The sequence below is a fragment of the Papio anubis genome, chromosome 7 (assembly GCF_008728515.1).
Source record: "Papio anubis isolate 15944 chromosome 7, Panubis1.0, whole genome shotgun sequence".
In the NCBI taxonomy this organism is placed as follows: domain Eukaryota; kingdom Metazoa; phylum Chordata; class Mammalia; order Primates; family Cercopithecidae; genus Papio; species Papio anubis.
In genome coordinates, this window is record NC_044982.1 from 99,759,458 (window position 1) to 99,784,901 (window position 25,444).

General features: G+C 39.1%; 2 protein-coding genes across 7 annotated transcripts in view; one reads left to right on the forward strand and one right to left on the reverse strand.

The window, feature by feature from the left end:
- FANCI (FA complementation group I) overlaps positions 1-25,444 on the reverse strand; it is a 78,950-nt gene that overhangs the window by 38,883 nt on the left and 14,623 nt on the right. The window contains exons 3-13 of one of the 3 annotated variants that reach the window (XM_031668362.1): positions 19,217-19,347; positions 18,314-18,470; positions 18,177-18,234; positions 16,579-16,620; positions 16,023-16,146; positions 15,476-15,561; positions 11,544-11,670; positions 6,340-6,432; positions 5,509-5,645; positions 2,607-2,787; positions 747-834 (exon numbers count right to left, since the gene is read on the reverse strand). In XM_031668362.1, the coding sequence (XP_031524222.1) occupies positions 747-834; positions 2,607-2,787; positions 5,509-5,645; positions 6,340-6,432; positions 11,544-11,670; positions 15,476-15,561; positions 16,023-16,146; positions 16,579-16,620; positions 18,177-18,234; positions 18,314-18,470; positions 19,217-19,225 (1,102 nt within the window). In that variant the 5' untranslated portion in view covers positions 19,226-19,347. Of the gene's footprint in view, positions 1-746; positions 835-2,606; positions 2,788-5,508; positions 5,646-6,339; positions 6,433-11,543; positions 11,671-15,475; positions 15,562-16,022; positions 16,147-16,578; positions 16,621-18,176; positions 18,235-18,313; positions 18,471-19,216; positions 19,348-25,444 lie in introns of those variants that run through there. The other 2 variants (XM_031668363.1, XM_031668364.1) reach the window with 2 other exon arrangements.
- Positions 1-25,444, forward strand: part of RLBP1 (retinaldehyde binding protein 1) — a 104,157-nt gene that overhangs the window by 26,546 nt on the left and 52,167 nt on the right. The window lies entirely within an intron of this gene.

Below are 25,444 nucleotides of genomic sequence, written 5' to 3' on the forward strand. Positions count from 1 at the left end.
GAGAAATTTTTAAAATTGGTGATTAAGACCAGTCAATTTAGACATTAGGAGTTATGTATTAAAAACAGCAAATTCAGGCTGGGTGTGGTGGCTCAAGCCTGTAATCCCAGCACTTTGGGAAGCTAAGGTGGGTGGATCACCTGAAGTCAGGAGTTCGAGACCAGCCTGGCCAGCATGGCGAAACCCTGCCTCTATTAATAATACAAAAATTATCTGGGCGTGGTAGCGTGTGCCTATACCAGCTACTGAGGAGGCTGAGACACAAGAATTGCTTGAACCCAGGAGGCAGAGGTTGCAGTGAGCTGAGATTGTGCCACTGCACTCCAGCCTGGGCAACAGAGTGAAACTGTGTCTAAAAAAGAAAAAAACAAAAAAAACCCAGCAAATTCAGAGGTTACCAGAGACAAATGCTGTGCAGTCCAAATGTCAAAGCTAAAAGGACTAGGAAGTCAATGAGTGGCAGCAGACGGACAGCATTCATTTGAGAGGTATTAATAATAACAGAAAATGTTGAGGCAAAATGGAAGTTTTACTTATTGGTTAATTGTTGCTTTCCTTACTGACAACTACAGCCTTTTTGACAATTGACAATCCCAGACAACATAAATGAATTTGCTTTATTGGCATCCTATCAAAGATACTGCATTTTAAATGCTCATTAAATTTTTTTTCCCAGGACCAAATGATTATGACATTTAAATGAAAATATTTCTAAAAACTTTATTCATCCTTTCAAAGTTTAATACCTAAGAAATGACTGATGGGAGAAGATGCTCTGGTAACAACCCTGTTGAGGACCTGCTCCAGAATTTCTTGTCTGATCATCTCATGGATCTAAAAACAACAGCATAAATAAAATATTCCTGGGTGACCTTCAGCTTTTAAGTATATCAATGCATGTCAGGCAGGATGAAGAACAGTTTGGATATGGGTAAAACTCAAAAACTCAGAATATAATGTGAATCACCTGGAAAGACAGAATCACTCAACTTTCCCCTTGTTCTGTGCTTCGATGATTCATTAGTAGGGTAAATACCATGTTTATTAGCCTAAAAGTACAGATCACATTAAACTATTGCTAATATAAGGTTCAGCATCAAACAGGACAAATTCTACTTAGGTATCCATTACCTGACAATATCCATATTCCTGACAGTACACATAACTTTTATTCTAAAAATTAAAATGTAAAAGCCCATGAAAATTTCTAGAAACTTAAAAGATCTTCCCTAACCCCTGTCTCAGTTTCTAGAAGCATAGCAGTTGCTGTTAAAAAGACCCATTCTGAATTTTCACTTAAATTTTAGTTAAAATTCTTACTTGAACTTAATTACTTTATGGTACAGACTAATTTCGTTCAGACCTCAGACTGTTAGTGACTTAGCAGCAATTTATAAAGATGACTTGATAAAGCTGACATCTATGTGAAATCAAATGGAGCCTCTTTAGTTTTGAAAAATAATAATTTAAATACAAAAACATACTCTAAGATAATGTCTTTAACAATATCACTGTAAAGCAGGGTGATTTATATTACATCATCAAATCACTTACAACTCTCAAGAACTATTCTGACATTTGCTTCATAGTTCTGGATTAGAACACCAGATTTACATTTAGATCAGCCTCCCAAATAACATTTTCAGCAGACACTCTTGGAGTGTAGCTACATTAAACAACTGAACATTAAGAAGACTTAGAGGAATTACTAGCAAAGTTGTTTAACCTCAGATATGATCTAGCATTTTTTTATTCAAAACAAAATACATTTTTGAAAACTGTTTTGGAAATTAATATTGTCAGTGATAATTTGGTAATAATGTCAAAAAAATGTAAATTTCCCATTTTGGGTTCTTCAGAAACAATGAACCAATAAGTATGACTTTTTTTTTTTTTTTTTTTTCTGAGATAGGGTCTCACTTTGTTACCCAGGCTGGAGTGCAGTGGTGCAAACACAGCTCACCATAGCCTTGACTTCCTGGGCTCAAGTGATCCACCTCAGTCACCCAAGTAGCAGGTGCACGCCACCATGCCTGGCTAATTTTTGTATCTTTTGTAGAGATATTGTTTGGCCACGTTGCCCAGGCTGGTCTCAAACTCCTGAGCTCAAGTGATCTGCCCACCTCAGCCTCCCAAAGTGTTGGGATCATAGGTTAAGTCATGCCCAACCAAGCATGATTCTTTTTTTGTTTTATTTTCAGTAAAAATTCTTAGAGCATAATTCTTTAAGCTTGATGCTCTACAGTGATCTAAAAAAATTTCTTCTGTGTAAAGGAACAGCATTAAAACAAAATAAAACAAAAACTAGAAAGGTTTACTGCTGGAAGAAGGAAAAGTCATGAAAAAGCTATCTTATATTCAAACTTCTAGGTCAGAAGCAATTGGATTACGTGGAATAAATGAAAAACTTACATAAAAGAATAAAAAAGTTAAGTATTCCATCAAACTGGATCTATAATGTTTCAATATTATCCTAATCTCTGTCATATATCCTCTGTCAAACTAATACTCAAATTTCCTTGTCCAGCAAACTCCCAGGCAAATGCCAAGCCCTACTTGGATTATTTAAACAAAATTAGGGAGTGGTTGCCAAAACAGTGTCTCACCTTAAAAGTTTCCAACAGGATATTAGCTCCGAGCTTACATGCATGCTGGTTTGGCATTCTAGAAAGACTTGGGCTGGTTTCAATAGTTTTTCCATCAAGAACCTTCTTTGGCCCGTATGAATCCATCAAAATGAAACCAAGTTCAACGAGGCCCTGAGTAACATGGTCCCAACTATGAACGCTACAAGAAAACAAAGCTTAGTTAAAAAAGAAAAACGTAGTAAGATATCTTACCTTTATACTCAATGCCCTGTTACACATTTCCCAAACTTGACCTGGATAACCAACGTACTCTGCATATAAACCTTTTCTTCACACACATCATCTGACAGAATTCTGCATTCCTAAATGTACCATAATGGGAATAGCAGGCAAGTGGTCTCCAATGACAGACAGAGTACTGGGAAAATCCAGAAGCTAGAGAATATTCAAAAACATACAAAAGAAACTGGAATATTTCAATATGATGACAATTAAAGATTCCCATTCAAGATTTCATGATGAGAAGTTCATTGCTGCCTCTTCTATTACCCTACAGCACTGACAACGCTTATGTAGAGGCTTACAAATTAGCTCCTCTCCATAGACAGAGATTCTGTAAGAGAGAGGTCATAGTATAGTCATATTTTTACCCACATTGCTTAACATAAGGGTGGCATATAAAAGACACTCAGTAGATATTTATAGTATAAATGGATGAATGATCTGGTGTCAACAGCATGAGCTAAAACTACAAATAATCTTTTGTAAAGGAGTAGAATCACTGGTGGTTTTATACCACTTAATGTTATACCCCACAGTGGAAATAATGTGCATATAACCTTTATCCATTATATCTACCTGTTAAATTGCAACAAATTATAATGCAGCACTACAGAATGAAGTAGATAGTTATGGATAAATTATAACATTTTAACAGAGTTAACAATATTCATACTCTGAAGAGCCAAAAATTCAATTACATAAAATGGAGAATGCATTATTTAAAGGTTCATTAACTGACTGGGGCAAGCATGTGTAACTAACCAGCCAGTTATTTTACAGGATCTAATAAGGCTATCCAAATCTCTCCCAGCTGAGGTTTGGTCCCACCTGGTGACAAGTACCCACTCCAGGCTAATTATACATGGAGATGCTTTCAAGTCCTATGATGGAGACTTTCAGAAGACGGGCAGCTTTCCAGGAATTTCCTAGTTAGTGAATACCTGTTTCTTTAGCCCAATTTGAAGAGATTGGGTTGGGAAAATACTGGAGACACAACTATAAGCCTCAGGAAAAAGAATAATCAGATACAAAGATTAAAAAGCTTTAAGGCGGCCAAGCGTGGTGGCTCACGCCTGTAATCCCAGCACTTTGGGAGGCCAAGGTGGGTGGATCACGAGATCAGGAGATCAAGACCATCTTGGCTAACACGGTGAAACCCTGTCTCTACTAAAAATGCAAAACATTAGCCAGGCGTGGCAGCGGGCGCCTGTAGTCCCAGCTACTTGGGAGGCTGAGGCAGTAGAATGGCGTGAACCTGGGAGGCGGAGCTTGCAGTGAGCTGAGATCGCACCACTGCACTCCAGCCTGGGTGACTGAGCGAGACTCCGTCTCCAAAAAAAAAAAGCTTTAAAAGCCTTAAGGCCTATCAATGGGTAAAACACTCAAACAATAAACTCTAATTTCAAATTTGCCCTACTGCAAAGCTCATGTAAATTCAATCGATTAATAAACAAGAATTCCGGGCCTAGAAGAGACCTACCATAAATTATGCTTAAATTACGAAACTTTAAAAGTTTTTAATGCATAATGAAAGCATGACATAGTAAAGACTGTTAGAACAGCTAATGCATATCCTGAAATTAAAATAAAAACCAGGATAGTTACTGATGTTTTCCATGTGGTTTTAAATGAATTTGTCTAAACTGGCTAATCAATAATTCAATTCCAACCATAAGCTCCAAATTTCAACAAAGTAAATAAAACTCTTAATGTTTTTTACTCACTTTAAAAAGAGGCCATTAGCCAGATGCAGTGGCATGCGCCTATTGTCCTGGCTACTTGAGAGGCTGAGGCAGGAGGATCAGTTGAGCCCACAAAATCAAGTCCAGCCTGGGCAACATAGTGAAAAGTTCCTACGTCTCCAAGAAAAAAAAAAAAAAAAAAAGAAAGGCCAAGCCAGGTACAAGGGTACATGCCTATAGTCCCAGCTACTAAGGTGGGAGGCCAGGAGTTCGAGACTTTACCGTGCTATAACAGAGCCTGTGAATAGCCATTGCCCTCCAGCCTAGGGAACATAGTGAGACTCTGTTTCCTTTAAAAAAGAAAAGAAAGGGCCCAGACCGGTGGCTCAAGCCTGTAATCCCAGCACTTTGGGAGGCCAAGGCAGGTGGATCGCTTGAGCTCAGGAGTTCAAGACCAGCCTGGGCAACATGGCAAAACTCTGTCTCTACAAAACACACAAAAATTACTTGGGCATGGTGGAGCATGCCTGTAATCCCAGGTACTCCAGAGGCTGAGGTGGGAGGATTGCTTGAGCCCAGGAAGTCAAGGGTGCAGTAAAGCCAAGATTGTGGCACTACACTCCAGCCTGGGTGACAGAATGAGACTGTCTCAAAAAAAAAATGGAAAGAAAGCAAAGGAAAATAGAGAATTGTAGTATCATGAAATAAACAATAGCACCTAATTCAGTTTTGTGTGCTTGCTGTCAAGGTGAACAAGAAACCAGGTCCTGAGATTCAAGGATATTTCCATAGGGAAAAAGTATGCTCTACCAGTTTTAAGAAATTGAACCTTGACGTGTGAAGTCAACAGCTGTAAGTCATCAGCTTCCCCTCATAGCCTGCAAGTATGATACCACATTGCATTTTCTAACATTAAACACCTTATAAACCTTTTGAGATATGGTTCACCAACTTACCTATTCTTTACCACTTCCAAGATCATGGTTGAAACATAAGACCTATGAGGAACTAGATTCTGAAGAAATTTTGAGCCTTGGAGGAGTTGAAGATCCTTAAAGCTCTTTACAACCGAAGTCTTTAAAAGATCAAGCACCTTGGGTATAGTTAATAAAAATAAATGAAAAAAACAAATAATTAAAAGATCAAGCGCCTAATAGAATGAAATAAGAAAATAAAGCAAATATTATAGCTCATGCTATAAATCTTAACCCTATAACTGTTCCTATGAGCTGCCATTCACTATATCCCTATGACAACTATTTTAACTAGATGAAGATGTTACAAAAATTATGACGTTCAGTGGGAACTTTAAAGAGTTGAAGACAAGCCTTCCTTAAGCAAAAAGGGGGGAAAAAAAGGCTAAAAGTCAATATAAATATTACCCACAACCTGGAACACATATAAGAAAAAAAGGGTAAATTTCATCCTTGCAACTAACCTATTCTTGGAAAGCTACAACATAATAAAACTGCTGGTGAATATCCAGCTAAATTGTCCCTTCCTCCAACTTGGGCTGTGTGATATCCTTCCACTCTTATTCCCACCTCATCACCTAGCTTACCATACAATAGGAAATGAAAGAATAAACCAAAAACCTGTAGAAGTCTTCCATCAGTCCCCAGAGAACAGAGGGGACATACATGTCTTATAGCAGCTTTGCTGCTGGCAGGAAGGGGGTAAAATTGTTTAGGAAAGGATACAACAAAAACAGATTTCTGTGTGTGTGTGTGTTTTGTTTTGTTTTTACCAACTACAGAAGGAAACAAAATGGCATTAAAAAAAAATACCTGGTCCTGAAATCTTTGTATTCTTGTTACAGAGAGAAGAAGAGCAATGCTGAAGGGACTTAAGTTATTATTAGAATCTCCTTGCTGTCCTGCCTAGAAAAGAGCAACCAAAAGAAAGTCATTACTTTTTTTTTTTTAAAGATAGGGTCTCACTCTGTTGCCCAGGCTGGAGTGCAGTGATGCAATCATAAACCACTGCAGCCTTGATTTCCCAGACTCAAGGGATCCTCCTGGCTTAGCCTCCCAAGTAGCTGGGACTACACCATGCCTGGCTAATTTTTAAATTTTTAATTTTTAAATTTTTTGGAGAGATGAAGTCTCACTGTGTTGCCCAGGGAAGTCTCAAACTCCTGGCCTCAAGTGATCCTCCCACCTTGGTCTTCCAAAGTGCTGGGATTACAGGTGTGAACCACCACACCTGTCCCATTACATACATCTTAAAAGTATAACAGCCTATTTAACAATAAGTCCCTTGGCCAGGTGTCATGGCTCACACTTGTAATCCCAGCACTTTGGGAAACTGAGGCAGGTGGCTCACTTGAGGTCAGGAGTTCAAGACCAGTCTGGCCAACATAGTGAGACCCCGTCTCGTAAAGTACAAAAATTAGCTGGGAGTGGTGGCGCATGTCTGTAATCCCAGCTACTCAGGAGGTTGAGGGTGAGGCAGGAGAATCACTTGAATATGGGAGGCGAAGGTTGCAGTGAGCTGAGATTGCGCCACTGCACCCCCCACCAAAAAAAAAAAGTCCCTATGACTCAAAGGACATAAAAAAAAATTTTTAATAGTAATAAAAAATAAAAATAGGTCCTTGAATGGATCAGAAATCCAAATGTAAGAGCAAAAATTATAATACTTTCAGAAGAAAACATACAGAAAAATTTCAAGACCTTGGATTAGGTAAAGATTTCTTAGATACAATACCAAAAGCATAATTTGTACAAGAAAAAATTGATAAACTGGACCTCACCAAAATTTAAAACTTTTGTACTTCAAAAGATACCATTAAGAAAATAAAAAGACAAGTCACAGACTGAGAAAAAATATTTGCTAATTATATACCCGATAAGGAACTTGTCACCATTCATAACAAAGTTATTGAAAAAATAAAAAAGAACTTGTCAGTAGAATATACAAAGAATTTTAATTAAGAAGACAAACAACACACTCAAAAAATGGGCAAAAGATTTGAATAGACATTTCACCAAAGAAGATTTTAGAACAGTTAATGAGCACATGAAAAGATGCTCAATTATCATCAGTCATTAAGAAAATGCAAAGTTAAACCTCAATGAGGTACTGTTTCATACCCATTAGAATGGATATAATAAAAAAGACAGGCAACAAATGTTGGCCAAGAGACAAAGAAATAGGAACCCTCACACAGTGATAGTGGGAATGTCAAATGATACTGTTTTGGAAAGCAGGCAGTTTCTTAAAAATATAAACATAAATTTCTCATACAAGCCAGCAGTTCTACTCCTGGGTATATGCACAAAAGAAATAAAACATATGTCCACACAAAGACTTGCATGTGAATGTTAGTGGCAGCATTATTTGTAGTAGCCAAACAGTAGAAAAAATTCAAATATCCACCAGCAGGGAGACTGCTAAATAAAACTCACATATATCCACAAAATGGAATACTATTCAACAATAAAAAGAAATGAGCCTAATATGGTAGCTCACACCTGTAATCCCAGCTAGTTGGGAGGCTAAGGCAGGAGGATCACTTGAGGCCAGGAGTTCACAGCAAGACCTCCGTCTCTTAAAAAAATTTTTTTTTGGCCGGGCGCGGTGGCTCAAGCCTGTAATCCCAGCACTTTGGGAGGCCGAGACGGGCAGATCACGAGGTCAGGAGATCGAGACCATCCTGGCTAACACGGTGAAACCCCGTCTCTACTAGAGGTGGCGGGCGCCTGTAGTCCCAGCTACTCGGGAGGCTGAGGCAGGAGAATGGCGTAAACCCAGGAGGCGGAGCTTGCAGTGAGCTGAGATCCGGCCACTGCACTCCAGCCTGGGTGACAGAGCGAGACTCCGTCTCAAAAAAAAAAAAAAAAAAAAAAAAAATTTTTTTTTAAATTAGCCAGGTGTGGTGGTGTGCGCCTGTGGTCCTAGCTAGTCAGAAGTCCACAATGGGAGGATCACTTGAGGCCAGGAGTTTGAGGGTGCAATGAGCCATGATCACGGATATTGCACTCCACCCTAGGTGACAGAGTGAGACCATGTCTCTTAAAACAAACAAACCAGTAAAAAGAAATGAAATACTGACATACACTACAACACAGGTGAACCCTGAAAACATTACACTTCATGAAAGAAGATATACACAAAAGACCACATATCATATAATTTCATTTATACAAAATATCTAGGAAAGGTAAATCTATAGAGACAGAAAGTAGATTAGTGGTTACCTGGGGCTGGGAGTGCTAATGCAGATTAAATGGGCATAAAAGATCTTACAGGGTGATAAAAATGTTCTAAAATTGGATTATAGTGACAGTTACAAACTAGGTAAACTTATGAAAAACATCACTGGATTGCATGCTTAGAATAAAATAATGTTATGCTATGTAAATTGTGCCTCAAAAAGTTTAAAAAATACATTTTCAAGGCCTAGAAAAGATGATACCAATAAAATAAAAAATATATAAAATAAAACATCAATCAAACAGAAAACAAAAACAAAACAACAGAGTGGATCAAAATACATAAAGCTGGTGAAATGGCCAGTAATATAGTTACTACGAACCTAAATTTAAAAAAAGAGTGAACAGATACAGAGAAGATAAATTAAAGCCTACTCATAGATTATGGTCTTTAAGTATCCTTTCCTACAAAAGGGACCCAGGGCTTTTTAGAGACATGGTTGGCATCAGGATGGGGCAAAGAAAGTACTATAGTGAGCCTTGGGCATATCATGCCACAGCTCAAAGACTAATGGGGTCACATCAAAAGAACACATAAGCTGACCTGAAGGATCCAACTGGCTAAATTTGGGTAATTTTGTGCTCAAAACAAATAACGACAGTAATGAATAATGAGTACATTGAATTTAAAAATGTTCATGAGTGCATAATGATATTCATGAATAAACAATAGGGAAAGGAGAGGCTCTTTTTACAGAAGAATGCCAGCTAATAATGTAGAAAGAAAGACGCAATTAAAATTTTCTAATTAAAATCAGAATCCCTTGGGAACAGATTGTGAGGACAAAAAGAAAAAAATAATAAAATATAAAATTCAAATTCCTGGTATAATTACTGATTTAGGCCAAGAATCATCAATAGACAGGAAAACGAAAACCATTGTGTGAAATGTTGTTGGGAAAAGGATTTTCAATACTATCTCGAACTATGATCCTATAGATTCCTTTCTAATTACAAAGGGATACATATATACTTATAAATGAAGAAAATCGATGGTCATTTTCTTAAAAGCAAATGATTTAGCATCACAAATAGTAAGGTAGTTAATACTATGTTCCTCCTGATGTAATGCATAGAACAGTGGTTGGCTAACTACAAAAAGCCTGTTGGCCAAATCCAACACACTACCTGTTTTTGTGCAACCCATGAGCTAAGACTGGTTTTTATGGTTTTAAATGGTTGGGGGGGGGAGGAAATCAAAGGAAGGCCAGTGCAGTGGCTCACGCCTGTAGTCTCAGCACTTTGGGAGGACAAGGCAGGCAGATCACTTGAGGCCAGGAGTTGAAGACTAGCCTGGCCAACATGGCGAAACCCCACCTCTACTAAAAATACAAAAATTAGCCAGGCGCGGTGGCATGCGCTTGTAGTCCCAGCTACTTGGGAGGTTGAGGCATGAGAATCACTTGAACCTGGGAGGTGGAGGTCGCAGTGAGCCAAGATTGGGCCATGGCACTTCAGCTTGGGTGAGAGTGAGACTCTGTCCAAATAAAAAACAAAAAACGAAGAATAATATCCCACAATATAAAAATGGAATAAAATTCAAATTTCAGTGTCCATAAATAATGGGAAAACAGCCACACTCATTAGTACATTTTGTCTGTGGCTGCCTTCTTGCTGCAATGGTAAAGCTGAGTAGTTGTGACAGAGCCTGCATGGCCTGCAAAGTGCAAAATATTAGTATCTGGCCCTTGCAAGAAAATGTACACAACATCACTTACGAAGTATTCAAGTCAAAAATGTCTAACTTGAACCCAATCATGAGGAAACAATCAGATAAATCCAAAAATGTGGGACATTACACAAGTGGGCTGATGCTTCAAAAAAAATCAGTCTAAAACTAGAAAGACCAACCAAATGCAATGCATGAAGCCTGATGAGAGCCTGGAGCGGAGGAAAAAAAAAAAACACAGCTGTAAAAGACATTTTAGAGACAACTGTGAAAATGTGAATAGGGAATATAAATTAAATAATATTATGGAATTATTGTTAATTTTCTTAGATGTGATGATGGTATTGTGATAATATGTCCCTGTTCTTAGCAAGCTGAAATATTAAGGCATTGAGGTGTTAGGGTTTGGGTTTCTGCATCTTACTTTTAAATGTTCAGAAAAAGAATCTGTATGAGAGAAAAAGTGAGGTAAATGTGGCAAAGCGTCTAATAATTGGTGAATCTAGGTGAAGGGAACATAGGTGTTCTTCATGCTATGTAGTGTTTTAACTTTTCTAAGTTAGAATTTTCAAACTAAAAAGTTGGAGGAACAAATATATCTGTACACTACTTTTCTTTCATATAGTTCAAAACACTTGAGTTTTATTTTACTACTTTACAAATACTTCATGATGAATGACTTAGCATCACACAACTCCATGATCTACTACTAGATGCAACATCCTAATTCATAAATGAGAAAGCAGAGGCCATAGGTGAAGGTCACATAAGATAGTGACACATAATCTACTTAGATTTTGAGTTTCCTGCTGAATAGTTCTCAGCTTTTTTTCTACTTTTTTGCATTAGAACATTTGAGGCTTTTTAAATAGACCTTTCTGGCTTGCTTAAGGATGTGGTATACAGCTAAAGTGAGGACTTTAAAAAAAAGGGAGTGTGGTAACATGTATTGTCCACTTTTAAAGTAAAAAAAAAAAGAGAGATCCTCCACACCCAGAGTCATTTTACAGTATTTATTTCCCGTCATTAACTGGCATAAAAGTGGCTTAAGTTCAAACACTTTCATTCAAAAGAGACCCAGATCACCTTACAAGTTTGGTGCTACCTTTAAGTGTTTCAGGAGTTCTCTGCCTAGTTCATAGTCCAATTTGATGGCAAACACAATGTGTAGAATAATGGTGCCTTCCACATGACGAAGTTCACCTGATGGCACAGTAACAACATCCAACAGCCTAAAAGATTCAACAGAAAGGTATGAGCTATAAGGTGCGGTGCCTCATGCCTGTAATCCCAGCACTTTGGGAGGCCGAGGCAGGCAGATCACTTGATCCCAGGAGTTCAAGACCAGCCTCTACTAAAAGTTTAAAAAAATCAGCCCCATGTGGTGGCACACCTGTAGTCCCAACTACTTGGGAGGCTGAGGTGGGAGGATTGTTTCAGCCCGGAAGGTGGAGGTTGCAGTGAGCCAAGATTGCGCCACTGCACTCCAGCCAAGGCAACAACAAAAAAAAGGTATGAGCTATGGTTTTTGAGTGAGAGACAAGGGCAGGTGCTACGATGAACAAGTACACCAACTCAATCTAAACTCATACAATCACTGAAGGCAGGTGTTTACTAGAAATTCTACTGCCCAGTTCTCTACTCCTGTCTGTCTGTTCTGTCTATCTACCCATCCATCCATCCATCCATCCATCCATCCATCCATCCATCCATCCATCCGAGACAGGGTCTTCCTCTGTCACTCAGGCTGGTGTGCAATGGCATGATCATAGCTCACTGTAGCCTCAACCTCCCAGGCTCAAACAATCTTCCTACCTCAGCCTCCTGAGTAGCTGGGACTACAGGCATGGGCCACTTTGCCCAACTAATATTTCTATTTTTTGGTAGAGATGGAGTTTCACTATATTGCCCAGCTGGTCTCGAACTCCTGGGCTCAAGTGATTCTCATGCCTCAGCCTCACAAAATGTTGGGATCACAGGCATGATTTACTGTGCCCAGACTCCACTTCTTTTTACAAGATTTCATAAAATAAATGTCATAATTTCCTCTTTTTTATCTCACAACCTCTTCCCAGTACAATCCAATTCAATCAGGATTCTATCCTCTTTCTACCCTCACCCCCGCAATAACATTAGATTACTTTTTCAAGGGTCACAAATGACCTCCAAGTTGCCAAAAACAATAAAGTCCCATCTTAATTAACATCTCAGATCTGACACAATTAACCACTTCTTTCTTGAAAAATTTTCTTCTCTTAGCTTCCAGGGCATCATCACTGGCCTCTCCTCAAACAAACATTTTTTTTTTTTTAGACAAGGATTCATTCCCATTGCCCAGGCTGGAATGCAAAGGTGCAATCTCAGCTCACTGCAACCTCCGCATCCTAAGTTCAAGTGATTCTCCTGCTTCAACCTCCTGAGTAGTTGGTACTACAGGCATGCATCACTGCACCTGGCTATTTTTGTACTTTTTGTAGAGATGGGGTTTTACCATGTCATCCAGGCTGGTCTTGAACTCCTGAGCTCAAGCAATCTGCCTGCCTCAGCCTCCCAAAGTGCTTGACCTTGAAATGGTGGAATGCCTCTGAACTCAGTCTTACGTTTCTTTTAATTCATGCTTTCCCTTGATAATCCCATTCAGTCTCTTGGCTTTAGTCCCTTCCAGTCTTATCCCAAGTTCCGCCCTCTCCCTACTACTCCAGAGTACCTGGTTAATATCTCCTTATGGGACCCTAATATATTAGTGTGGTCAAAAGTGAGCTAATAAAAAGAAAAAAAATGAGCTAATTATTTTCTCCAAAATCTGATTCTTTGTCAGCTTATTCTAATTTAGTATCTAAGACCACCTTCTCTGCTGGGTGTGGCAGCTTGCTCCTGTAATTCCAGCACTTTGGGAGGCTGAGGCAGGAGATTGCCTGAGGCTAGGAGTTCAAGACCAGCCTGGGCAACATAGTGAAACCCTGTCTCTAGAAAAAATTTTTTAAATTAGCCAGGTTTGGGCCGGGTGCAGTGGCTCATGCCTGTAATCCCAGCAGTTTGGGAGGCCAAGGCAGGCGGATCACTTGAGGTCAGGAGTTCGAGACCAGCCTGGCCAATATAGTGAAAGCCCGTCTACTAAAAATACAAAAAGTAGCCAGGCATGGTGGTGCGCACCTGTAATCCCAGCTAGTAGGGAGGCTGAGGCAGGAGGATCACTTGAACCCGGGAGGCAGAGTTTGCAGTGACCTGAGATCGTGCCACTGCACTCCAGCCTGGGCAACACAGTGAGACTTCATCTCAAAAAAAAAAAAAAAAAAAAAAAAAAAAATTTTAGCTATAGTGGGGGTTGCCTGAAATCTCAGACACTTGGGAGGGTGAGGCAGGAGAATCACTTAAACTTGGAAAGCAGAGGTTGCAGGGAGTCGAGATTACGCCACTGTACTCCAGCCTGGGTGACAGAGACTCCATTTCAAAAAGAAAAAGAAAAAAATAGAAAAAAATTAACCAGGCTTGGTGTCACGTGCCTATACTCCCAGCTATTGGGAAGCTGAGGCTGGAGGGTCACTTGAGCCCAGGAATTAGAGACTACAGTGAGCTATGATGGTGCTACTACACTCCAACCTGGACAACAGAATAAGACACTCTTAAAAAAAGAAAAGATAAAATGAAAAAATAAACCACCTCTAATTAATTGCTCAAGCCAAACTAACTAAATTCTCTGTCTCTCGATTTCCATATCCATAAAATAGAGGTAAAATAGGGTTGTGAGGTTTAAAGTGCTTGGAATAGCACCTGGCACAGAATGAACACTCTACAAATGTTTGCTTAAAAAACAAAAATCTGGCTGGGCACGGAGGCTCACGCCTGTAATCCCAGCACTGTGGGAGGCCAAGGTGGGTGGATCACCCAAGGTCAGGAGTTCAAGACCAGCCTGGCCAATTTGGTGAAACCCCATCTCTACTAAAAATACAAAAAATTAGCTGGGCGTGGTGGCGCATGCCTGCAATCTCAGCTACTCAGGAGGTTGAGGGAGGAGAATCGCTTGAACCCAAGAGGCGGAGGTTGCAGTGAGCCGAGATCGTGACACTGCACTCCAGTCTGGACAACAGAGCGACACTCAACATCAAAAAAAAAAAAAGAAAGAGAGAAAAAACAAAAATCCTTGGCCAGGCACAAAGGCTCATGTCTGTAATGCCAGCACTCTGAGAGACTGAGGAGGGTGAATCACTTGAGGCCAGGAGTTTGAGACCACCCTGGCCAACATGGCAAACCCTGTCTCTACTAAAAATACAAAAATTAGCTGGGCATAGTGGTGCGTACCTGTAGTACCAGATACTTAGGAGGCTGAGGCAGGAGAATCGCTTAAACCTGGGAGGTGGAGGATGCAGTGAATTGAGATATGCCACTGCACTCCAGCATGGGCGACACAGCGATACTCTGTATCAAATACAAACAAACAAAAACACCCAAAATCCTCTTTCTCAGACATGTCACACTGTTCTGCCCTTGTACTATTCCCCTACCTGAGAATGTTCTCTGATCTATATATTATGGATCTTATCATTCAGGCTTCAGTTAAAATAGTACATCTGAGAGAGGTTTTCCCTGACCCAATCTAAAGTAGCTATACTGTCAGTGTTAGATCATCCATTTGAATTATCTGCATAGCACTTTTCACTCTAATATTTTTATTGTTATTTATTTTCTGTCCTCTTCTCACTAAAACTGAAGCTCTGCAAGAGCAGGGACGTTGTCTGACTGGTTCAACACGGTAGCCCCAAGACTAAACAGTTCCTGGCAGAGAGTTGACACTTAATAAATAGGTTTTAAACTTGCAGCTTATAGGACAATTATTGCTATTTTCCTGGAAAGGTGAAAATGAAAGAGCTGAAGAGATCATGTTATTCTCTTTATTACTGAGCAGCCAAGAGAAGATTAGAAAAGTTTTATGCTGAGGTGAAGTTAGGCGGTAAAAGAGAAGAAAATGAAGTAGCTAAAATACACAATGAGAAGATGAATTTGTAAAAATGATCTTTATTTCTACACTATATTACTCACTCATCACCAGTCTGTTCCTCATTGTGCTGCTTATCTAGTGCACTGAAGAAGGCTATGATTCCTTCCAAAACACTCTTTCTGCTTCCCTGAAAACAGTACAAAATTTATAAGGTCTCCCAATTAATAGCAAAATAACCAAGTTGAATTCAAAGTACTTTTCAGCTTAAAGAATTCTCCAGTACAAATTTAAATAAATAATCTATGACTTAGACTCAAACTAAGAATGTATAGAACACTTTCATGTTGAAACAAGGTTTGAAATACCTCTTACTGTAAGAATTTATGGGGCCTATAGTCTACCCTTTCTGAGATCTTTATCCCTTTTACCACCACAAAGAAAATGTAGCAATAGAAGAGATAATGCATGTTTTCCTTGGATGAGAAGCATGATCTTTTTACCAGGCCAAACCAAACCACTAAACATGAAATGAAAGCATCTATGTTCGGCTATGTTTGTTCTGCTATGTAAACCAAGGGTATGAATAAGTTGAATGGTCATAACTGGTCATACCACGAGAACTAAGGAGAAACAATTTTCCATTTGTACCTTGGAGGAGAGAACCAGAAGCTGATAGACCAAAGGTGGTATTTCTTGAAGATTCATCTTGGAGAACATGCTCAATGCTTTTTCCACCACAAATTCCACCTCTTCTGCAGTCAGAGGGACATCCCTGTGGATCAAAGATTCTAAAGGCTACAGACAGAGTCCAACTGCCTTGTTTTCAGAAATTCAATTCAGGGCTTTACAGTGGTTAAAATTCCATTAAACATATTTTAAGAAATAAAACTTGGGAGCAGAGAATTAAAGAGATAATAGATTATTATAACTGTCTCTTTTGATTTTTCTCTAATGAACCTTTAAGGGAACCGATAACCTTACCTAAGCAAAGTCATCTTAGAAAAAAAATCATAAAGTTACATTTTAAATAAGTAAATAAAGCCAAAAAGGAGGCAGGAGTGGGGAGGAAATCTGTAACAGAAAACATAACTACTAATATTCTTACAGTCAGGAGAGCGTGATGTTTACGTTTGCTATGGTTTAATTTCTAGCAAGTAAGTTCACAAAGTAGGATATACAAAGAAAAGGGAAAGATGATGCTTACTTGAACATGGAAGTGAGCTGGATTACGTATTGCTGATCCCACCTGGTAGAAGAAAATGACAAAGAAAGTTTATTTCATTCCAACTTATTTAGATATAACTTTGTAAAATTAATGAGGACAAAAAAAAGGGCCAATTCAAGTTTGATTTTGCAATACTGAGAAACAAGATCAAATAAATACCATTTAAAACAATAAAATAGCGGTTGTTAACCTATCTGACTTGCAAAATCAAAATTCTGATGATATCCAATGTTGGTGAAATTGTGGAAAACACACATTCTTCACATAGTGTTTTAGGGAATGCATGACAAGTTGGCGGTATTTATCAACTTTAAAAATGCACGTAATCACAGACCTACCCGATTTACTATTTGAAATATATGCCATGTACATGCTTACAAAAGGTCATCTAGATATATAAAAATGTTCAGGCCAGGTGCAATGGCTCATGCCTATTATCCCCACACTTTGGGAGGCCAAGGATCACTTGAGGCCAGGAGTTCAAGACCAGCCTGGGCAATAAAGCAAGATTCCCATCTCTATTTAAAATTTAAAAAGACGTTCATTGAAACACTCTTTGTAATAGCACAAAAACTGGAAACAACCAAATAATCCGACAATTGTAGATTAGCCAAATAATAGATTACTGCAAACCATTAAAAAGAATGATGTAGAGTTGTAGATGCTGACGTGGACAACTGTATTAAATAAAAAATGAAAGGTATGTTACGATATGTATTGAATAAACTCTTGTGTAATTAAAAACAAATAAATTGATACATATATGCTTAAAATTATTTATGTAAGGGATCTTATGTAAGCAACCATAAACTCATAAAACTCATAAAAACAATTATCTGGTTTAGATAATCTTGGGTATTCCATCTTGTTCTTTTTAACAAACCTACATGCAATCACAGTGTTATATAACACAGTAATCTCTTTATTTTGTTAATTATATGGTAAGAATTTTTCATCTTTGATGTATACATTTCACTTTTAATAGGTATAAATGTCATGGAGTGGCTCTACCTTAACTTACATAGTTTACATGTTCTATTACTGTATGCTTATATTGGTCACAAATTTCTTGTTGAACATGTTCATATGTGAGGATTTTCTTGTATGTTGGAGTCATTCTTTAATGTAGATTCCCAGAAATACAATTACTGGTTAAAGGATACATTATTTGTATATTCTACTCCCTCAAAAAAAAAAAAGAAAGAAAAGATGCAGCAGCAGGGTGACTTCCCCAGCCTTCACGACCTTGAGACTCCAATAATGCTTAGATTGGAGCATTAAACACACTAAATTAACATTTAATTATGTGTATCTTAACACAATAAATTGCTGTACTAAGATACACAGTCAAGCAAATAAAACTATACGAACAGTCTTAGAGGACAGAATATAGTAAATCATCTCTTTCTCACTAATTCATTGCAGACTAAATAGTTTTATAGTGTTATATTCAAAACTACAAAAAAGAAGGACTTAAAACCTTCACAGATATAAATTCCTGAAATAAAGTGGTTTTTTTTTTTTTTTTTTTGGCCACTTGTATTCCTAAGAAAGTTCTACATATTAATAAGACTCACCTGCCAGAACACAGGATGTTAATCAACTGCTTCTTACACTCTTCCCCACTCAGTACACCTAGAAATGCAAAATATACTGAGCAATAAATTTGAGTATGTGAATAGACAAAAAGCCAATAAAATTGGAAGAAAATTACCTTTTCCATAAGCCAGATTTTCCTTTTTGGTAGCCAGGGCAGTGAGAATGATAGGTAGTAACTCCAAAGATTTTCCATTCACTAGGCTGCCTTCTCTGACAGCACTAATAAACTCATTGGCTAATTCAACCAATAATGGTCCTGGAAAATGGTGAGCCTAAAAGTTCACAGGATAAAGGAAATCTCAAGCAGAAATCCCATGTTTGATATATCTTTCTAAGAAATAAAGTCTTTTGCTGAAATAAATTAATTGTCTGAGATCCAGAATTGGTCCCATAAGGGATTTATGGAATCATTCTGCTCTGTCTGGTGCATAGTTATAATTGCGCAGGGCTTCAAAAGTTAGAATCCTCTGTCGGTTCCCTAATGCTTTCAGATATGCCAACTCTTCAAAGAGACATATGTCCATGGTACCAGAAATGTAATATGAACATCTAAGTGGATTATAACCCATTCATCTGCCTTTTTTTGAGATGGGGTCTCACTCTGCTGCCCAGGCTGGACTGCAGTGGCACAATCTCGGCTCACTGCAACCTCCACCTCCCTGGCTCCGGCGATCTTCTTGCCCCAGCCTCCCAAATAGCTGTGACCACTGACATGCACCACCAGCCTGGTTAATTTTTTTTCTTTTGTATTTTTGGTAGAGATGGGGTTTCACCATGTTGCTCAGGCTGGTCTCAAACTCCTGAGCTCAAGCGATCCTCCCACCTCAGCCTCCCAAATGGCTGGGATTACAGGTGTGAGTCACTATGCCCAGCCTGCCTGCTTCTTTGTTTTTTAACAACAGGTCTTATTCATAAATAAGAACTATGCTAGGTTAGGCACTTAAGTTTTCCTTCCCTCAACAAACTACAAACCCCCCAAAATCTACCCTCAAATAAAAGTTTTTGTTTGCCATCTTACCTCCAGCATCAGTAATCCTATGATCTCAGACGCTATTTCTTTCTGCAAATCCCCTGATTCCACCAACTGGATACAATAAGTGTATATCTTACGTCTCCTAAGTGCTCCAGCTTCCTCACAGCAGGGGGAACCTTATTGTTTTAAACAGGGGGTACAGAAACAAAGGAAGAAATCTTACAAGATTGATAGATAAATAGGAAAAACGAACAGGTTTGTAGTTAAATACAAAAAATAGAATTATCAAACAACTGATTACTATAGTGCTTAGAAAAGCAATGGTTAAGGGCTTTGAAAAAGTGCTTAATTTAGCCAAAGTAAAGGGACGAAAATGTCATCTTTTCTTCATCCACCTATTTTATTAATTTATTTGAATACTTATGTAGTACAGGATGAAGTAACCTTCTAATAGGTCTTACAGCTTTTGAGAAGTCCAGTAACCCAAATTTAATAAGTTAATAAATCTATTTTCTTCAAACTTCTGCAATAGTTCTTTAAAATCACAACAGTTAGCAAGCTTTTTTAATGTGCTCTATACAAATACTTGTGAACTTTTAATATGTTCAGTGCTTTCATTTTGATAACTGTATCTCCATTTGATATTTTCACTTGTATAACTCATTTGCAGTCTGAAAATTTTTTTTAGTGCCAGTCCCTGAACATATCATTAAAAGTTAATTTTCTTTGCATTTTAAAATATCTGGATCATGAAGAAAAAGTGATGAAAATAAATAAAAACTGAAAAAAAAAAAAAGATAATAACAAGTGTTGATGAGGATGTGAAAAAATGGGCATCTTAATCCAGCCACAGTGGAAAACAGTTTGGCGGTTTCTCAAACACTTAAACATAAGAGTTTCCATATGATCTGGCAATTCCACTCCTAGATATATATCCAAGAGGAAGGAAAACATATGTCCACACAAAAATTTATACATAAATGTTCATAGTAGTAGTATTTATAATAGCCAGAAAATAGATACAACTTAAGTCTTCATCAACTCATGAATGGAAAAATGTTGTATATCCACATAATGGAATATTATTCAGCAGTAAAAATAAACTACTGATACATATTACAACATAGAAGAACCTTTGTAACATTAAAAATGAAAGAAGTCAGTCACAAAGGAGCATATGTAGAATGATTCCACTAAATGAAATGTCCAGAATAGACAAATCTGTAGAGACAAAAAGTAGATTCGTGGTTTCTTAGGACTGGAATGGACTAGGGGTTTGGAGAGGTGACATCTAAGAGATGCAAACCTTCTTTCAGGGGTAATGAAATTGTTTTAAAATCAATTGTGGTAATGGATACACAACTGTGAATATACTAAAAGCCACAGAATTGCTCTTCCATTTAGTAGTGCACATAGGCAGCTGCTATTGATCTTTCATTCTTTCCTTTTCTCTGATATTTCTATAAAACATTTAGCAAGTTTCCATACAGGTTGACTCAACCAATCTTGAAAGTTCTTTCAGCCAAGCACGGTGGCTCACGCCTGTAATCCCAGCACTTTGGGAGGCCGAGGCAGGCGGATCATGAGGTCAGGAGATCGAGACCATCCTGGCTAACATGGTGAAACCCCGTCTCTACTAAAATACAAAAAAAATTAGCCGGGCTTGGTGGCAGGCACCTGTAGTCCCAGCTACTCGGGAGGCTGAGGCAGGAGAATGGCGTGAACCTGGGAGGTGGAGGTTGCAGTGAGCTGAGATCGCGCCACTGCACTCCAGCCTGGGACAGAGCAAGACTCCGTCTCAAAAAAAAAAAAAAACAGGGGCACGCCCAAGATGGCCGAATAGGAACAGCTCCAGCCTCCAGCTCCCACCGTGAGTGACACAGAAGACGGGTGATTTCTGCATTTTCAACTGAGGTACTGGGTTCATCTCACTGGGGAGTGCCGGACAATCGGTGCTGGTCAGCTGGTGCAGCCCGACCAGCGAGAGCTGAAGCAGGGCGAGGCATCGCCTCACCTGGGAAGTGCAAGGGGTAAGGGAATGCCTTTTCCTAGCCAAGGGAAACTGAGACACACAACACCTGGAAAATCGGGTAACTCCCACCCTAATACTGCGCTTTACCAAGGGTCTTAGCAAGCGGCACACTAGGAGATTATATCCCACACCTGGCCCGGAGGGTCCCACGCCCACGGAGCCTCCCTCATTGCTAGCACGGCAGTCTGAGATCTAACTGCAAAGCAGCAGCGAGGCTGAGGGAGGGGCGCCCGCCATTGCTGAGGCTTAAGTGGGTAAATGAAGCCACCCGGAAGCTCGAATTGGGTGGAGCCCACCGCAGCTCAAGGAGGTCGGCCTGCCTCTGTAGACTCCTCCTCTGGGGACAGGGCATAGCTAAACAAAAAGCAGCAGAAACCTTGGCAGAGGTAAATGACCCCGTCTGACAGCTTTGAAGAGAGCAGTGGATCTCCCAGCACGGAGGTTGAGATCTGAGAACAGACAGACTGCCTGCTCAAGTGGGTCCCTGACCCCTGAGTAGCCTAACTGAGAGACATCCCACACTAGGTGCAGACCGACACCTCACACCTCACACGGCAGGGTACACCCCTGAGACGAAGCTTCCAGAGCAAGAATCAGACAGCAACACTCACTGTGCAGCAATATTCTATCTTCTGCAGCCTCCGCTGCTGATACCCAGGCAAACAGGGTCTGGAGTGGACCTGAAGCAAACTCCAACAGACCTACAGCTGAGGGTCCTGACTGTTAGAAGGAAAACTAACAAACAGAAAGGACACCCACACCAAAACCTCATCAGTACGTCACCATCATCAAAGACCAAAGGCAGATAAAACCACAAAGATGGGGAAAAAGCAATGCAGAAAAGCTGGAAATTCAAAAAATCAGAGCACATCTCCCCCTCAAAAGGAACGCAGCTCATCGCAAGCAACGGAACAAAGCTGGACGAAGAATGACTTTGACGAGTTGAGAGAAGGAGGCTTCAGTTAATCAAACTTCTCAGAGCTAAAGGAGGAACTACGTAACCAGCACAAAGAAACCTAAAAACCTTGAAAAAAGAATGGATGAACGGATAACTAGAATAATCAATGCAGAGAAGACCTTAAAAGAACTGATAGAGATGAAAACCATAACATGAGAAATACATGACAAATGCACAAGCTTCAGTAACTGACTCAATCAACTGGAATAAAGAGTATCAGCGATTGAAGATCAAATTAATGAAATGAAGCAAGAAGAGAAGTGTGGAGAAAAAAGAGTAAAAAGAAATGAACAAAGCCTCCAAGAATTATGGGATTATGTGAAAAGACCAAATCTACATCTGATTGGTGTGCCTGAAAGTGACACAAAAAATGGAACCAAGTTGGAAAACACTCTGCAGGATATCATCCAGGAGAACTTCCCCAACCTAGTAAGGCAGGCCAACATCCAAATTCAGGAAATACAGAGAACGCCACAAAGATACTCCTCGAGAAGAGCAACTCCAAGACACATAATTGTCAGATTCACCAAAGTTGAAATGAAGGAAAAAATGTTAAGGGCAGCCAGAGAGAAAGGTCGGGTTACCCACAAAGGGAAGCCCACCAGACTAACAGCAGATCTCTCAGCAGAAACTCTCCAAGCCAGAGGAGAGTAGGGGCCAATATTCAACATTCTTAAAGAATTTTCAACCCAGAATTTCATATCCAGCCAAACTAAGTTTCGTAAGTGAAGGAGAAATAAAATCCTTTACAGACAAGCAAATGCTGAGAGATTTTGTCACCAACAGGCCTGCCCTACAAGAGATCCTGAAGGAAGCACTAAACATGGAAAGGAACAACAGGTACCAGCCATTGCAAAAACATGTCAAAATGTAAAGTCCATCAATGCTAGGAAGAAACTGCATCACCTAACGAGCAAAATAACCAGCTAATATCATAATGACAGGATCAAGTTCACACATAACAATACTAACCTTAAATGTAAATGGACTAAATGGTCCAATTAAAAGACACAGACTGGAAAATTGGATAAACAGTCAAGACCCATCAGTTTGCTGTATTCAGGAGACCCATCTCACATGCAGAGACACACATAGGCTCAAAATAAAGGGATGGAGGAAGATCTACCAAAAGGAAAATCAAAAAAGCAGGGGTTGCAATCCTAGTCTCTGATAAAACAGACTTTAAACCATCAAAGATCAAAAGAGATAAAGAAGGCCACTACATAATGGTAAAGGGATCAATTCATCAGGAAGAGCTAACTATCCTAAATATATATGCACCCAATACAGGAGCACCCAGATTCATAAAACAAGTCCTTAGAGACTTACAAAGAGACTTAGACTCCCATACAATAATAATGGGAGACTTCAACACCCCACTGTCAACATTAGACAGATCAACAAGACAGAAAGTTAACAAGGATATCCAGGAATTGAACTCAACTCTGCACCAAGCAGACCTAATAGACATCTACAGAACTCTCCACCCCAAATCAACAGAATATACATTCTTCTCAGCACCACATCGCACTTACTCCAAAATTGACCGCATAGTTGGAAGTAAAGCACTCCTCAGCAAATGTACAAGAACAGAAATTATAACAAACTGTCTCTCAGACCACAGTGCAATCAAACTAGAACTCAGGACTAAGAAACTCAATCAAAACCGCTCAACTACATGGAAACTGAACAACCTGCTCCTGAATGACTACTGGGTACATCACGAAATGAAGGCAGAAATAAAGATGTTCTTTGAAACCAATGAGAACAAAGATACAACATACCAGAATCTCTGGGACACATTTAAAGCAGTGTGTAGAGGGAAATTTATAGCACTAAATGCCCACAAGAGAAAGCAGGAAAGATCTAAAATTGACACTCTAACATCACAATTAAAAGAACTAGAGAAGCAAGAGCAAACACATTCAAAAGCTAGCAGAAGGCAAGAAATAACTAAAATCAGAGCAGAACTGAAGGAGATAGAGACACAAAAAACCCTCCAAAAAATCAATGAATCCAGGAGCTGGTTTTTTGAAAAGATCAACAAATTGCTAGACCACTAGCAAGACTAATAAAGAAGAAAAGAGAGAAGAATCAAATAGACGCAATAAAAAATGATAAAGGGGATATCACCACTGACCCCACAGAAATACAAACTACCATCAGAGAATACTATAAACACCTCTATGCAAATAAACTAGAAAACCTAGAAGAAATGGATAATTTCCTGGACACATACACTCTCCCAAGACTAAACCAGGAAGAAGTTGAATCCCTGAATAGACCAATAGCAGGCTCTGAAATTGAGGCAATAATTAATAGCCTACTAACCAAAAAAAGTCCAGGGTCAGGCAGATTCACAGCCGAATTCTACCAGAGGTACAAGGAGGAGTTGGTACCATTCCTTCTGAAACTATTCCAATCAATAAAAAAAGAGGGAATCCTCCCTAACTCATTTTACGAGGCCAACATCATCCTGATACCAAAGCCTGACAGAGATACAACAAAAAAAGAGAAGTTTAGACCAATATCTCTGATGAACATCGATGCAAAAATCCTCAATAAAATACTGGCAAACCGAATCCAGCAGCACATCAAAAAGCTTATCCACCATGATCAAGTGGGCTTCATCCCTGGGATGCAAGGCTGGTTCAACATACGCAAACCAATAAACGTAATTCAGCATATAAACGGAACCAAAGACAAAAACCACATGATTATCTCAATAGATGCAGAAAAGGCCTTTGACAAAATTCAACAGACCTTCATGCTAAAAACTCTCAATAAATTCGGTATTGATGGAACGTATCTCAAAATAATAAGAGCTATTTATGACAAACCCACAGCCAATATCATGCTGAATGGGCAAAAACTGGAAGCATTCCCTTTGAAAACTGGCACAAGACAGGGATGCCCTCTCTGACCACTCCTATTCAACATAGTGTTGGAAGTTCTGGCTAGGGCAATCAGGCAAGAGAAAGAAATAAAGGGTATTCAGTTAGGAAAAGAAGAAGTCAAATTGTCCCTGTTTGCAGATGACATGATTGCATATTTAGAAAACTCCATTGTCTCAGCCCAAAATCTCCTTAAGCTCACAAGCAACTTCAGCAAAGTCTCAGGATACAAAATCAATGTGCAAAAATCACAAGCATTCTTACACACCAGTAACAGACAAAGAGCCAAATCATGAATGAACTCCCATTCACAATAGCTTCAAAGAGAATAAAATACCTAGCAATTCAACTTACAAGGGATGTAAAGGACCTCTTCATGGAGAACTACA